At 34.6% G+C, this 13,290-nt stretch overlaps 4 protein-coding genes across 4 annotated transcripts in view; all 4 read right to left on the reverse strand.

The window, feature by feature from the left end:
- Positions 1-3,055, reverse strand: part of LOAG_17321 (hypothetical protein) — a 6,142-nt gene extending 3,087 nt beyond the window's left edge. Inside the window, exons 1-6 of the mRNA XM_020449978.1 lie at positions 2,022-3,055; positions 1,754-1,916; positions 1,387-1,471; positions 1,140-1,270; positions 490-604; positions 18-26 (exon numbers count right to left, since the gene is read on the reverse strand). Coding sequence (XP_020306412.1) covers positions 18-26; positions 490-604; positions 1,140-1,270; positions 1,387-1,471; positions 1,754-1,916; positions 2,022-2,061 — 543 coding nt within the window. The 5' untranslated portion in view covers positions 2,062-3,055. The remainder of the gene's footprint in view (positions 1-17; positions 27-489; positions 605-1,139; positions 1,271-1,386; positions 1,472-1,753; positions 1,917-2,021) is intronic.
- Positions 3,056-3,125: 70 nt separating this feature from the next.
- On the reverse strand, positions 3,126-5,111 carry LOAG_03020 (ICD-1 protein). Its single transcript, XM_003138557.2, has 5 exons — positions 4,895-5,111; positions 4,670-4,783; positions 4,475-4,583; positions 4,248-4,370; positions 3,126-3,824 (listed from the first exon to the last, which is right to left on the reverse strand). The coding sequence occupies exons 1-5, from the start codon at positions 4,955-4,957 to the stop codon at positions 3,691-3,693; spliced, it is 543 nt and encodes a 180-aa protein (XP_003138605.1). The 5' UTR covers positions 4,958-5,111; the 3' UTR covers positions 3,126-3,690.
- A 1,895-nt stretch (positions 5,112-7,006) lies between these two features.
- Positions 7,007-10,213, reverse strand: LOAG_03021 (TFIIE alpha subunit family protein; the record flags this gene model as incomplete). The annotated part of the gene is made up of 8 exons (XM_020446192.1): positions 9,809-10,213; positions 9,069-9,204; positions 8,747-8,892; positions 8,281-8,450; positions 7,989-8,108; positions 7,725-7,888; positions 7,496-7,621; positions 7,007-7,210 (listed from the first exon to the last, which is right to left on the reverse strand). The coding sequence occupies exons 1-8, from the start codon at positions 9,895-9,897 to the stop codon at positions 7,007-7,009; spliced, it is 1,155 nt and encodes a 384-aa protein (XP_020303433.1). The 5' UTR covers positions 9,898-10,213.
- Positions 10,214-11,116: 903 nt separating this feature from the next.
- LOAG_03022 (hypothetical protein) lies at positions 11,117-11,976 on the reverse strand. Its single transcript, XM_020446193.1, has 3 exons — positions 11,779-11,976; positions 11,471-11,663; positions 11,117-11,268 (listed from the first exon to the last, which is right to left on the reverse strand). Exons 1-3 carry the CDS (start codon positions 11,874-11,876, stop codon positions 11,239-11,241), a joined length of 321 nt encoding a protein of 106 aa, XP_020303434.1. The 5' UTR covers positions 11,877-11,976; the 3' UTR covers positions 11,117-11,238.
- Between the last annotated feature and the right edge of the window lie 1,314 nt (positions 11,977-13,290).

The raw sequence follows: 13,290 nt of genomic DNA on the forward strand, positions 1-13,290 counted from the left end.
AATGCAAACGAACTTACCAGATTATCCTGTAATTAAGATAAATACCACTGTTATGCACACCATTCTTCCACATATTCATGCAAAGCAAACCAATTACATTAAACACACGGACGAAGAAGACAAGGAAGAAAACTGTTAAAGTTAGGAACATATAAAATATTTTCTCGTTCTCAATTCCTCGCACATATATATTGAGATTCAAAATGCAAGACTTATAAGAGAGTCTTGCATTAAGTCTTGCACTGGCTTTGAAATTTGAAATTCCCATCCTAAACAACATTGAGATGGAAGGGGCTGTTCATATGCCAACAGTTATTTCACACACGCAGTTATTGAACATGCGAACAACGTAACTATCTTGAAGATTTTGAATCTTCGAAATAAAATAATTGAAACATTTTACTGAAAAGTATAAGTTCTGCTTTCGAAATTGTATTTGTCATAACAAGCAAACCTACTGATGGAAAAGGATACATTATGGGACACTACCTCCGCGTTATAAAACTTTGTCCGGACGTCGATTGGCTTTGTGACTGGAAATTTGAAAAATTTCCGGAAATACATCTCATTTTTCGATGTTTTATAGCTCACGGCACATACTAATCTGCAAAATTAATAAAATGGACAAGTCCCTTCTATCCTTTAAAAAAAAGATAACAAAGGGAGAGATTAATGAAGTTCTAAAAGTTAACACATCCAATATGTGTAAACAAAAAAGCCTCAATTTTACTTTCTGAATATACAACAATGATTAGAACATGCTACTGAAATATCACAAGGTCCAGAACATCCGATGATTCAAATATAACTAAACGCTAACAGAATACTGGTCTAATTTTAAATCAGAGAAAGGGAAACAGAAATTTTCTCTTTTGAAAGGAGACCAATATAATGCACGAAAGACTAGCAATAGCTAAGTTCTTATCTATTATTGCTGATAAGGCACCCATCCTGAATTAGTTTCAGAGAGATGCAATGATTTTGCAGTGGAATTGGCCAGTGAAGTTCGAAGACCTCGAATAAATCATCCGGCTTACTTCCCTAACCCGGATAATTTGGAAAGTCACAAAAAGACTATACCGTTAAACTATTTCACGAATATTCTGAACCGTTCATCCCATTATTCATAAAAAACATACATATGCTGCCCAATTTCCTTGATTTCATGCGTAATAATTTCTCCCAAACATTTCCCTGGTTCAAGCACAGCATTTGCTTCTTGTAACTGTGAAGGTAGAGCATTACGTTGGCTTGTGGTTTGCAAATCAGTCTATGAGATATAAGACTTTAAAATCGATAAAATGGTTTCATAAAAGACTATTGTGATAAGTTCGAGGGTCAAAAAAGCGATAAACTTTTGTTTTCGGAAATTTAAGACATATGTACCTTGATACATATATCCATCGCAACCTTATCGCTTATATTTTGTACGCAAACAAAGAAAGAGAAAGTCTCCCCCAAATAAATGTTCCTGCAATTATCAGACATTTTTTAAACAGAGGTTACATCTCTTAAAGCTTTTTATCTGCTGTAAAATCCCTAACAATGACCGGTAGCCACAATTACCGTATAAATTAAAGAGTGAGATTACATGGTGTTTCAGATCATATATGGAAGAAATGAATCAAAATTCAGTCGCGTCACCGTCGCAGTTGTATTATCATTAGGATTTTTTCTAATGTCACCGCCATTAGTATGATAAAAAAATGTTGCAAATATTGCCAAACAGATTAAGAATTTTCTATAAACCTACTCGAACTTTTGCGGTGCCATAAGATATTTCCCAATAGGTATATCAGCAGCTTCCTGTCCGGTTAAACGACAGAGAGCAGAGCCGATGAGCTGGCTGGTTGAATCAGCTGAATCAATTGGGATACACATATTTTCGTAAAATTTGGGACGAGCAAGGCGCATCACTAAAAAAAATGTTGTCCAGAATCCAAAAGTTCAAAAGTTTTCGAGAATTTAAGAATTCTGAATCCCATCCACTTTAAAAACTGAAAATGAAAAATATATTTAACCTTTGAGTGTTAAAAGTTGTTCCTTCATTGCTTCGGCCATGCCGCGAAAACACAATTACCAGTATTTCAGTTGGTTACTTCGAATATTATATTAAAGGAAATATATACTTTCAAACTCTATAATTCATGTATATTTTCACTTAGTTACCTCCGACATATCAGCCTCGAAGACCAGGATTACCAGTCTGAAGCATCTCTCATTACTGCACTATTAATTCACCTCTTAATTAAAGCAAATTATTCTGTCCGAATGTGGAAAAGCTACATTTTTTTTGAAATTTTTGAAAATCATCTTGATGGAATTCATCCTAACTTCCATTAGCTATTATGAGAGAGGTTCATCCGTCAAAAACCGTACCTGAATAACCAATCAGGCAGAAACAATGAACAAACATCATTAATTTTGATCCGAACATGATATATCCTTTACTAAGAATATCTCTTCATACTGTATAACTATTACATTGCAGCGAATAAAACCACGGTATTAATTTGCTGCTGTTATGCGAATAATTGAGTCTATTTTGAGGAGCTCAACTAAAGAATTGAATGTTTGTTCCAAATCACCTTTCAATCCTATCAATTAGTAAATCACGCTAATAAACATAGTATGATGCTTACACACATCAGTAATCTAAATATAAATTGTTCGTAAGACATAATGGTTCCAGCATCCGGTATAAACAGCGACATTGCGTGACCGATTAGTATTTACACGCTCCTGTCATTTCATTGCTTATAGCTGTCAATATTTCCCAGGTGTTAATGAGAGCAATGTAAATAGCTGTTGCTTTAGGTCAACGAATACACCGTATCCTCCTACATTAATCCCGCAGCACCGCTTACCAGACACGATGTGTTCCTTCCCGTCAATGCATTTTGAAATACCAACCACTTTTTTTCGGCGTTAACGCCAACCTAACGAATAATCAGTTTCGATTTCCATAATCACAATCATAATCAGTTTTAATAATCAGTTTCATTGAGACCATTGAGATTATAATCCATAATCACGTAATACTTTCAACTTTTATTGATCATACACCAAATTTATGAATATTAACACTCTGATCATGTAAAACAGGAAAAATAAGAGTGCCATCACCGTGCATTAACAAGTCGATTGCAAACAAGATTATATGCTAAGAACAGGATTATTCAAACATTTATTTTGTAGAAAAATTGAATTCCATCAAGGGAAAAAGTGACCGAATAAATCAAACTAAAACTGGGAAAATTAAACATAAATGTTTATGATTAAGAGTAATAAGCCAACAAAAAACGATTAGTGCTTATTCTATCTTTTTTTTGATTAATTCCTAAGCCGGCTAATCAGTTGAAAACGACAAAATTTCTTTTTAACTCGAAAAAAATGTAGTTGGTATGTATAAAATAACAAACATATATATTAAATATCAGACAGAGAAAAGCATTTAACGAAGAAACATTTTATGCCCACAAAACACAGCAGTAAATTATTTCTCTCAGCAAATTTTACATCACAGGAATATGTCCTGTCTCATCATAAAACTAATAGAAGATTCATAAACCGTAATTCCAAACAGCTGGTGTGGGGACAAAAAAGTTTCAAAAAACAATTAATGATCTGGGAAAACACCATCTACCAGAGAATACGCTAAGCAGGTGTCGAAAAATTTCAACAGTATTTTCAAGCAGCCAGTTTAGTTTCCATTTCTCCACCTTCATGATGAAAATTTTGCCCGTGTTCGTGTCCATGCTCATGCTTGCAATCACCAACTTTAGATTCATTCTTTGATGCCTCATCGAAATCACCAACTAGATCTGAACGTACATAAGCTTTGAAGAATTTTTGTTTTTTATACCGACTAATACTACTTGTTGAAGACTTTTAAAGAACAATTTTGAATCGAGAAGGAATTAATTCTCGATGCATAACTTCTTAAAAGATTCGGCTAAAACCGTCTTATGCCTTCCGTTCTCTCTTTTTGTTCCATTTTAAGATGTTCTCATGGTTTAGCTACCATTTTGATGCAAAGTTCCAATTAGCTCCAACAATTACCAGTTAGCTCCAACAATGAAACAAAGTTTCAGCATTAGAAAAAAATGAATTTTGTAAAAAATAATGAAAACTATTCTTTTTCAATAATGAAAACTATCTTTAAAAAATGGTTTTAGATTATTAAAAGATTATGCCATGTTATTTCCAGCGACTTGCAAAAATTAACTTTCCAGAAAGATTTCAACCTGGAACATCGTCGTCATCGTTAGATTTGAATTGACTAGTAACATTGTTTGCTAACTTTTTCAAATGCGTCAGTGATTCTGCTCCCAACTGATTGAGAATACCGGGTAACATTTCAGTAATTTCTAAAGTAGTATGAGAATAATTTCTTGAACTTATTCTTGATAAATACAACCATAAAAAACAAACTAATTATAGAAATTAAAATATGCCATGTGAAAGAACTTACGTTTATTTTCAGCACTTCCTGTCACCGAGAATGTGTTCGCTGGAACAGATGCTTGTACTTTTGGATTATTAAAATGTATCACCGTCCCATCGTCTTTTATCATATTGACCTGGAAACTTTATAAAATACACTTGCAAACATTAAAGTAATTACTAGAAAATGAAAGGCAATGGGAGAAAACAGATCATATGGAACCTCTTCAATTCCTGGAATGTTTGTTACTGAAAGCTTCTTGAGATTGCTCTGCAATTTTTTGTCATCCGTGGCTGCGGTCTTATGGACGACCTTCTTCTTCCTGCGTGCAGTACCCTGAAACACAAATATATTTACTCGAGAACGACACTAATAAAATGTCACTAGACCTAACGGATCATATCTGTTAACCAAACTAGCCTCAATTCTAATTAAAATCAATCTCACCTTGCCACCTGTCCGCACCTGAGCTGCATTCTGCTGCAACTTCTTGATTTTTTCTACATTCATGCTTTCTTCGCCTTCTTACAGTGGTGTTGCTGAGTATAAACCGGAAAATAATCTATATAAATCCCATAGTAATCTGAACCATGAACTAATCTATATTATGCTTCCAAAAAAAACCGTCAAACATAATTTATTTAACAACAAAAACAAAAACGTGACACATCAATTACGGCCCATCAGCAGTAACAGCAATGCAATCAGAAAATGCCTTTCAAGACAGATTAAAGCAGCCCCCAACCACAAAACCAGATATTGATCAACTGGTAACCTATGACTGTATAACGAATCAATCTGATCCAGAACATTACGTCTCAGCATGTCCAATATACCAGCAATAAATGGACGTAACAGTTAAGGGCTTCCCTTATGACCGTTTCAGAAGATATTACGTGACCCTACGAACAATTTTCTCAACTGAAGTTCAGCGAGGGCGTTACTACACAATGTTTCTCAAACTCCTCTGAGAAATAATTATTTATGCTTATTGCTCCAATTTTCGACACGATAAAGTGCTCAGTTTTCGTAAAAGAAACATGGTAGAGGTGAGTCGATAGACAACATAAATTCTGATTTGAATGAGACCCCTATTTATAGTAATCAATTCTGAGAACTCCCTTAACGAATTTTTGTAGGATTTCGTCCCAGAAATAAAAAGTTCGACTCCTATTTCAACGAGGTACATTAGAACATGTATCTCCTCGACCTTTCATTTTCTAGTTCAATTAACTGCAGTGAAATAAAATTTCACCACTTGAGACATACAAATAACCTCGATAGTAGCAGCACCAGGTAGGTAGACTTCCGCAAGAAACAACCTCACCCTTACATTACAAGAGAAAACACAAACCTCCCTAACCCCTATTGGTCTGTAGCATAGCGACGGTGTACCCAATCCCTTACCTTCAAGCAGTAACGGACATTCACTAACCCTCACATCACTCTATGAAAATCAGGGAATCACAAATCATAAATGATCATGTAGGTGCCTAGGCCTTCTCCATCTAACCACAGTGATGTGAGTTGGAGATTAGATCTTGAGCTACCCTCCATGTCATCCGATACGTCAACAATGCCTTTAGATAGTGTGCGTCACTGAACTTTTTTCCCAAATTTCATAAAATCTAAAACGACGATTGGGGCGAATTTTTATAGTTCCTGTCTCTGTAATACCATAAACAACTTGTCTGTTCTCTGTCCAAGATTTTCAAATATACGTATGAGAACATCCTGTCGCTCATAAATATTCGTCCCAACAATTCAACCTGACACACCCTCCATTTCATTTTGGTTTTCTTCTAACGAATCTTGATCTATATTGAAGCGTGAAATGTTCCAGATTTTTTTTTAAACGGTGATAGAAGTGAAATTTTGAAAGCATTCACTTCTGGCAGCAGTTTAGATTGCACATCCTACTACACCAAGCATGAACCTTTCAACTTCATAGCATAACGATTTTCCTGCCTCATTTAGGATTTTACACCCTTTTTTAATGTAGGCTATGCACAATGTTTACAGCCGTTGATAAAACAGAAACCTCTCACTACCCTGGAAAGTACAGCCCAGCATAATACAATGTAATTTAAGGACCAAATAATTACAAAACAAATGAAATAGTATAGCTAAATAAAAATGACAAGAATTTGTCCTGCGCAACAGTAAACAATGATTAAATCAATTGATGCAACTTTAGACACAATCTAATTTTAAATCGGACAGTTGGGAATGGTTCATGATAACAGAGAGACTCTAAATCGATAAAACCTCCGAAATGCATGGAAGATTGCAGAATAAATTCTCCGAGAAAAGCCTGAGTTCCTCAAACTATGAGGGTAGTATAAATTGGTCTGCTAATCTACAAATTTTGTAATAAAATAAAGATACAAATTTCCAGAGGAGGAACACGTATAAAATTGCATCGTATATCTCTATTATATAGACATACAATGCAAACAAGGTCTTAAGTTTCAACAGAACTTTGTTTTCTTGATTTTCAAAACAAAGTTTTCCTCTAAAATCTATCAACTTAGAAGTGGAAGCCAAGTTAATGAGAAATCAATAATCGAAATTTTCTTGTGTCCTTTGTATATAAATTTCTTTTTCGGAAGTATTCATCTGAGACACCAATTCGGGTGTAACTTCATCTAGATAATATTTCTTTCCGGCGACAAAGATAACTTCGTCATCGTCACTTTCCATATTAACCGGCTCATATGCAGTTTCTTGAATACTTTCTGCAAGAGATGTTCCCGGCTTTGCCTAAAAAGGTGGAAGTACTGAATGAAAGTCATGCCCTCACATAGGCACTAGTAAACTGGAAATCAAATAGGTATCAGACAAAATAAAGCAGGAATAGCTGATCGGTTCCACTGTCGAAACAACTCTCTTTTCTTTTCTTGTTCAAAAGTTGAAACATTGAAGTCATTGTACCTCGCTACTACACCAACTTTACTGATATTTTTGCGCCTATTTTTCTGATTAATTTGACTTCCTTCATTCGATTTTTTTCATCGTTTATAACTTAAATGTGACAATGAAATATACCTCTTCGAATTCAGTGACCAGTAAGCTGTCGATATCATTTTTGCTCTTTTCGGGACCTATGATTCCATTCGAATCGGCAGGATTGTCGGAACAGACTGTGAAAGAACTTGTTGCTTCTTCATCTTTCTGAAAAGAAAAAAAGAGAAAAATACTTGCATTTATTTTCATGACCGCAGAGAAGTGGCATTCAAACACTTTCTTTACGAATGAAGAGTTCGAAAAAGCACACCTGATTACTGTGAAGCCAGGGTACAAGCTTTTTTGGCTCAACATTCGGAGTCACACCTTCTTCTACTATGCTCACCATGATACTGTTCTGGTACATTAATCGCGAAGCAGATGTTTGTTCGCCGAATGGTCGTTCACCAACTGCTATTACTCGTTTTCCATCCGCTAAAAACTCCAAAAATCGGAACAAAAGTGGATGAAAAGAAAATGAAACCGATTTAACTTCTCCAAATATTTCCTTGTTGAGCAGTAGGAAATAACTTACGTTCTATAAAAATATTATCCGCAACTTTAATTGATGGTTCGATAAGATGCCTGGCAAGACGTATACCGTATAAGCTTTGCAACATTGAAAAGAATGGAGTCATCTGCTCATTGAAACGCGCTAAAGACGATCTAAATTAAGAAAAAAAAGAAATATAAAACTTTAATAGCAGAAAAATGGGAAAATATATACGTATTTTTCTATTCCCAATGAAAAAATAGCAGCAAAAACTAAGCTAACAAATTGGAAAGTCTTTCGAAAACGAAAGTTTGCCTTGTTTCATAAGTTGGACCAGCAGTTTCATCCGGTTCAACGGTTTGCTGACATCGCCAGCAACAAAGCTCTTGCGTAAGCGGATCAAAAATTTTATCCATTTCCATAGCGTCATACTGATACTGACAACCGGTACAGCGGTATGAAGCTTTATGTACTTCGTCCTTATCTTTTACTTCCAGACGTTGTCTATAAAAATGTTAATGTTTTTCAACTGCATGATTGCGCTAAAATCTGCATGTGATTTCGCAGATTTCCAACCGGAATAAGTTACAGAAGATCTGAAGCCAATGAACACCTTAAGCTATGTCGATCCGAACCAACAAAAAGATAGAATATTTCAATAACAGCATTATAAGTTCGTTCCGAGCAATTATGATGATCCATTGCACTGAGGAAGTAAATGTCAAACAAAGTTAAGTAATGCATCATCATAATCGATATATCTCATAGTGATTAAGCCATTCAGAAAAAAATCGGTAAACCTCATATGGTCGATTTTATATTTTGCCACATTTAACAATGCTTTGTAATTAATAAAATAATAATTGACTTTACGCGCCCGTCCATCCGTTTCTTCTGATACCAAACGTTCCTTTAGAATTTTGTCAACTTTCAACTGCATTAGAACCTGAAATTAACAACAAAACATACAACATACGCATATTCCAAGTAAAAAACAATGATACGGTTTACAATATCATCAAGCGAAGTTAAATAACTCTTACATCCCATAAATATTTCCAAAAGTCATCTTCATGTATAGAAACTATAGATATCCAGCTAAATGAGGATTGAAGAAATTACTGTTCGCAGAAAACGCTGGTCAAACTTGATCAAGTGTCTGAGATCATCTTCTTTGATACACTTATTTCTTCGCACATAATCCAAAACAATGTAATGCTCTTTGCCATAAAATGTCTTCACCATCAGCGATGCAAATCTTTAATAAAATTAATCCCAAATTTTCAAAAATCTTAAATTCAAGGAAGTCTATTTCAATTTCCCATTAACAAAGGAAAAGCACAAAATGACAATAATAATTCAGCTCAATATACTGCAGGTAACAAACGTGAAAGAAGAATCTCTTGCTTATGAAAAATAGGTGCGGATATAAATAATCCTACCGGGAAGTCGAAACCATAAACAATTAGAGATTAGTGAATTTGAAACTTGTCATAGATCTAGACCATTTTATTATTTATTTCCAAGTAAAGAAGGAATTAAGTTCGAATGACGTTTGCAAATGAGCCAGACGTCTCCTAGACTAGAAGTCTGGATGGAGAGAATCAAATAAACAATGAAAATGGAGTATGAGCTGGACATCTAATGATCTAGATATATAAACGACTATGTAAGCGGTCGAGAGTAAATAGTACTTGAATCTAATATTCTATTAATAGTTTAGTTGTTATAAAAAACGAACTTAGAGTTTTAACGAGATTAGAAGAGACCTTTCTGTCAAATCTGCCATGGCTCTTATACAAAGCTCTTCAAGTGGAAGGTAGGAAAAAAAGGTAGTTAGAAAGCAACGAAAGTAATCAAACCTAATCAGATTTTCCGGAAGCTCTTCCAAGATCATTCCCTTCTGCTCCTCACTTTTCTTCTGATCATCTCGCTCACTGTCCAATGACATGTTGCTGTTACTCTATCTTTTCCTTCACTTCGCGTTTATGTTATAACCGGTAAATCGATACACTTATGCCTGTGCTCTATGTATTAACTTTCATATATACATAAAAATGTGAAAAACCGAAAAGACATAATTTTCTTCGGCGCTGTAAATTCCACTGGGTACTCCTGAAATTTACATTGGCAAGATTTATAACCATATGCCCTTAGCAATAGTACCTTAACAAATCCCAACAATATCTGGGAAGAATAGTAACAGTGATAAAGACCCTGTTTTTTATCGGGAAACACCACCTCATCTCTACTCATACCACTTCTTACCGAAGTACGACCTTCCTCTCTCTTCAGCAATATTCCCGCGATCTCTAGTATCGCGGAATATCACGCAGGTGTTCTGTCAAAAATCTGTGTTTCACTTCCGTACAAGGATTTGAAAATGTGACTCCATAATTTTAAAATGAATACGGATGTGACGCAGTGAATCGGCGACGTTATCTCTCAAATAGAGTTTTAGCGTTACTTGTTGGTGACTTCTAACCTAACACTTCACAGCGACCTTAAACCAGCGTTTCAAGAAACCAATAGAGCTTGAGACCAAATGTTTGCATATTATGCGCCATGCTCGATACGTCAAGCTTGATCATTACATATACCAAAAATAAGTAAGCGTGATAAGTTATCAAAATAGCGCAACGAAATGCAATGACTATAGCGTTATTTTATATCACTTGAGGAGATGGTAATGTTGAAAGATCAAAGTTCCATAACACTTTTCCAAGATTTCTTGTCAGCTACAACCAGGCAGAGTAATGTGACCAAGATCAAAGTGTTAGTACAGTCTAGTGGGTAAAAATCACTGGTCTGCAGATAATTTATTTTGGGTTTTGTCTTCAACTTCAGAACATCAGGACTGCCTAAACACTCGATTACACTTCCTGTTTGTAGCCGGACATAACCGAGCATCATGTCACCATGCTATAAAAACTCGCAATGTCAACAAAAATGTTAAAAATCCGCGATATCTTTCTTTTCGGCCAAAATATGATTTTAAAATGCGACATTCCATTCATACCTAATCAAATATTTTTTTCCATTCATACCTAATCCAAAAAGTGTTGCAATATTTCTTTTATTTCATCCAATAATACATTCTGTCACAACGCATATGCGCAAATCAAAGATATCATCAGGAAATAAAAAAAAATAGGAAAAAAAGTACATTAGTTCGTAACATTAAAAATACCACATACAGAGGCTAATAAAATTGCCTTATTCCCTTTTTAAGAAAGATCCAGATTTTAGCTTTATAGAACTACTGCAGCCAAAAATCAAATAACGCTTGGAATCAGCTACAACATCCCATGTCAGCCGGATTCTGAAATTACTTGCAGTAACAATTCTTTCTAACAGAGATCAACCAGGGTTTCTCACTGTTAAACGGTCAACTTTCAAATTCTCAGCCTTTCAGGAAATTTCGGTTTTTTCTAGTGCAGTTTTTCATGTCTCAAATTCTTCGGATTGTTCTGACTTTCTACCGATTTAATTAGTAAGAAAAACTTCAATTCGAGACAACTTACTCCTTTCATTATTTGATTATCAGCAGATGCAACGGCAAAAATGAGCCTGGCAAACACTTCACCAAGAACGGTTGCTACACAAATCCATACATTGAATGTCATAAAGAGTAGCATTAAGACATAACTCAGTGTTAGTTGGATTGCATGCAAGATTGAATCCGTGCACATAGCCATCGTAATACGCGGAGCAAATCTAGAAATTGCAAAATTATTTCTTCGGAATTTCAAAATTATTTCTTTGGAAAATTTTCAATTAAAAATAATTGCGAAAAGTAGGATTTTCAAGAAACTTGGTAAAATATCTTGACTTGATGTTTGCGACAGACGACTGTTCCGTATGCAAATCAACGTTATACGGTGGTCGGATACCTCGAAACCATCGGATACTTTCCATTATAAAGCACATCAAAACTGTTATGACACAGGCTAGTATAAGTTCTGAATTTAGAAAGGATTTGATGGAATGATTAAGCGAAGAATCAATCACTATTACAAGTCCAATTCTCATCTTTAAGCATACTATCCTTCGGTAAAGGAATCTGACAGCAAAAATTTCGATTCAGCTAGAATTATCAATCAATACGAACACTATAACGGAAAAAGTTTTTTCTTTTTTAGTGTAGGTTGAGAAATTTTGATTTTTACATGATATCTCACTGAAGGCAGTAATATGAATTCAGTGATCCTTCGACTAATAATAATAGTTTGGTAAAGAAACAAACCGATCGGACTACTGACAACCCAAAAACTAAAAAGTACTATTTCATTGGAACCAAAATGGAATGACATGGAATGCATATGTGATGTGGAGTAATGATTATGTGAGTGATGCGTGTGCATCGAGTGGTTCATCAGAGACGCGGAAATGTTAGCGTCATTTACATCGTGATTCATATGATGATTATGATGTTCCATCACTGAACCTTAAACGTTCCAAAAGTATGAAATATACTGAAAAATGCATACACTATTTTACTGCAATGTGACGTTCGCTTTCAATCAAAAACTGTATAAAAGTACTAATAATGCTTAGGCGTAATGACAAATGAAGTTTTGTCACAAATGATTTCAAAGTCTTTTATAAATCATTAGCAGATTTATATTTAGAAATGTAAATCATTTGTAAATTAGTAAGTCATATAAATCATCCAATTAATGTTTTATTCAAATAAAAGAATATTTCTTTAAGGTTTAATATGCACGAAATTACTTAAATTAAGCATTTAAGCCAAAAATTTTGGCAAATTAGATATTTAGTTCAGAATTTTAGTGGAAGAAATTTATGCAAAATGAAACTATAAAAGTGCATTAGTCAGACGTAAACTAATGCTAGAAAATCTAGAAAAAGATTGGTATAATTCGGATTGATAGCTGTTTTTTTTTAAAAAAAATTCTAAGTATTCTTGTTCCGTGAATGCACAAAAACGAAATCCAAACTATATTAGCCAAATTTATGGAACGTCAAATCCAACTGTGGGTACAGGCAACATTGCCTACACAAGATTGAGAAATTGAATATATACCTTTGTATACATTTATATACGTCGAGTAGCTCGTAAAAGCGCCATTCACAAGAAAGCAATATTAGCAATAAAGTAATATTTGTGAGTGATATTTGTACATGGAGCAATAATTGTATATGAAACGAGAAATCAAACATCCCTGTCGTACTTCCATTGAGCTAGCACGACGTATCTTCTTGAAAGCAAACAAAGGAAATATTACATTTCTCTTACTCCTTGCTCAGAAAGTTAGCTTCTGTGGCCACTCATTTTTTCTACTTACGGCTTATTCCATTTAGCTTACTGAACGAAATTATG

This window comes from Loa loa (assembly GCF_000183805.2).
Source record: "Loa loa unplaced genomic scaffold supercont3.61, whole genome shotgun sequence".
NCBI classification, from domain to species: Eukaryota; Metazoa; Nematoda; class Chromadorea; order Rhabditida; family Onchocercidae; genus Loa; species Loa loa.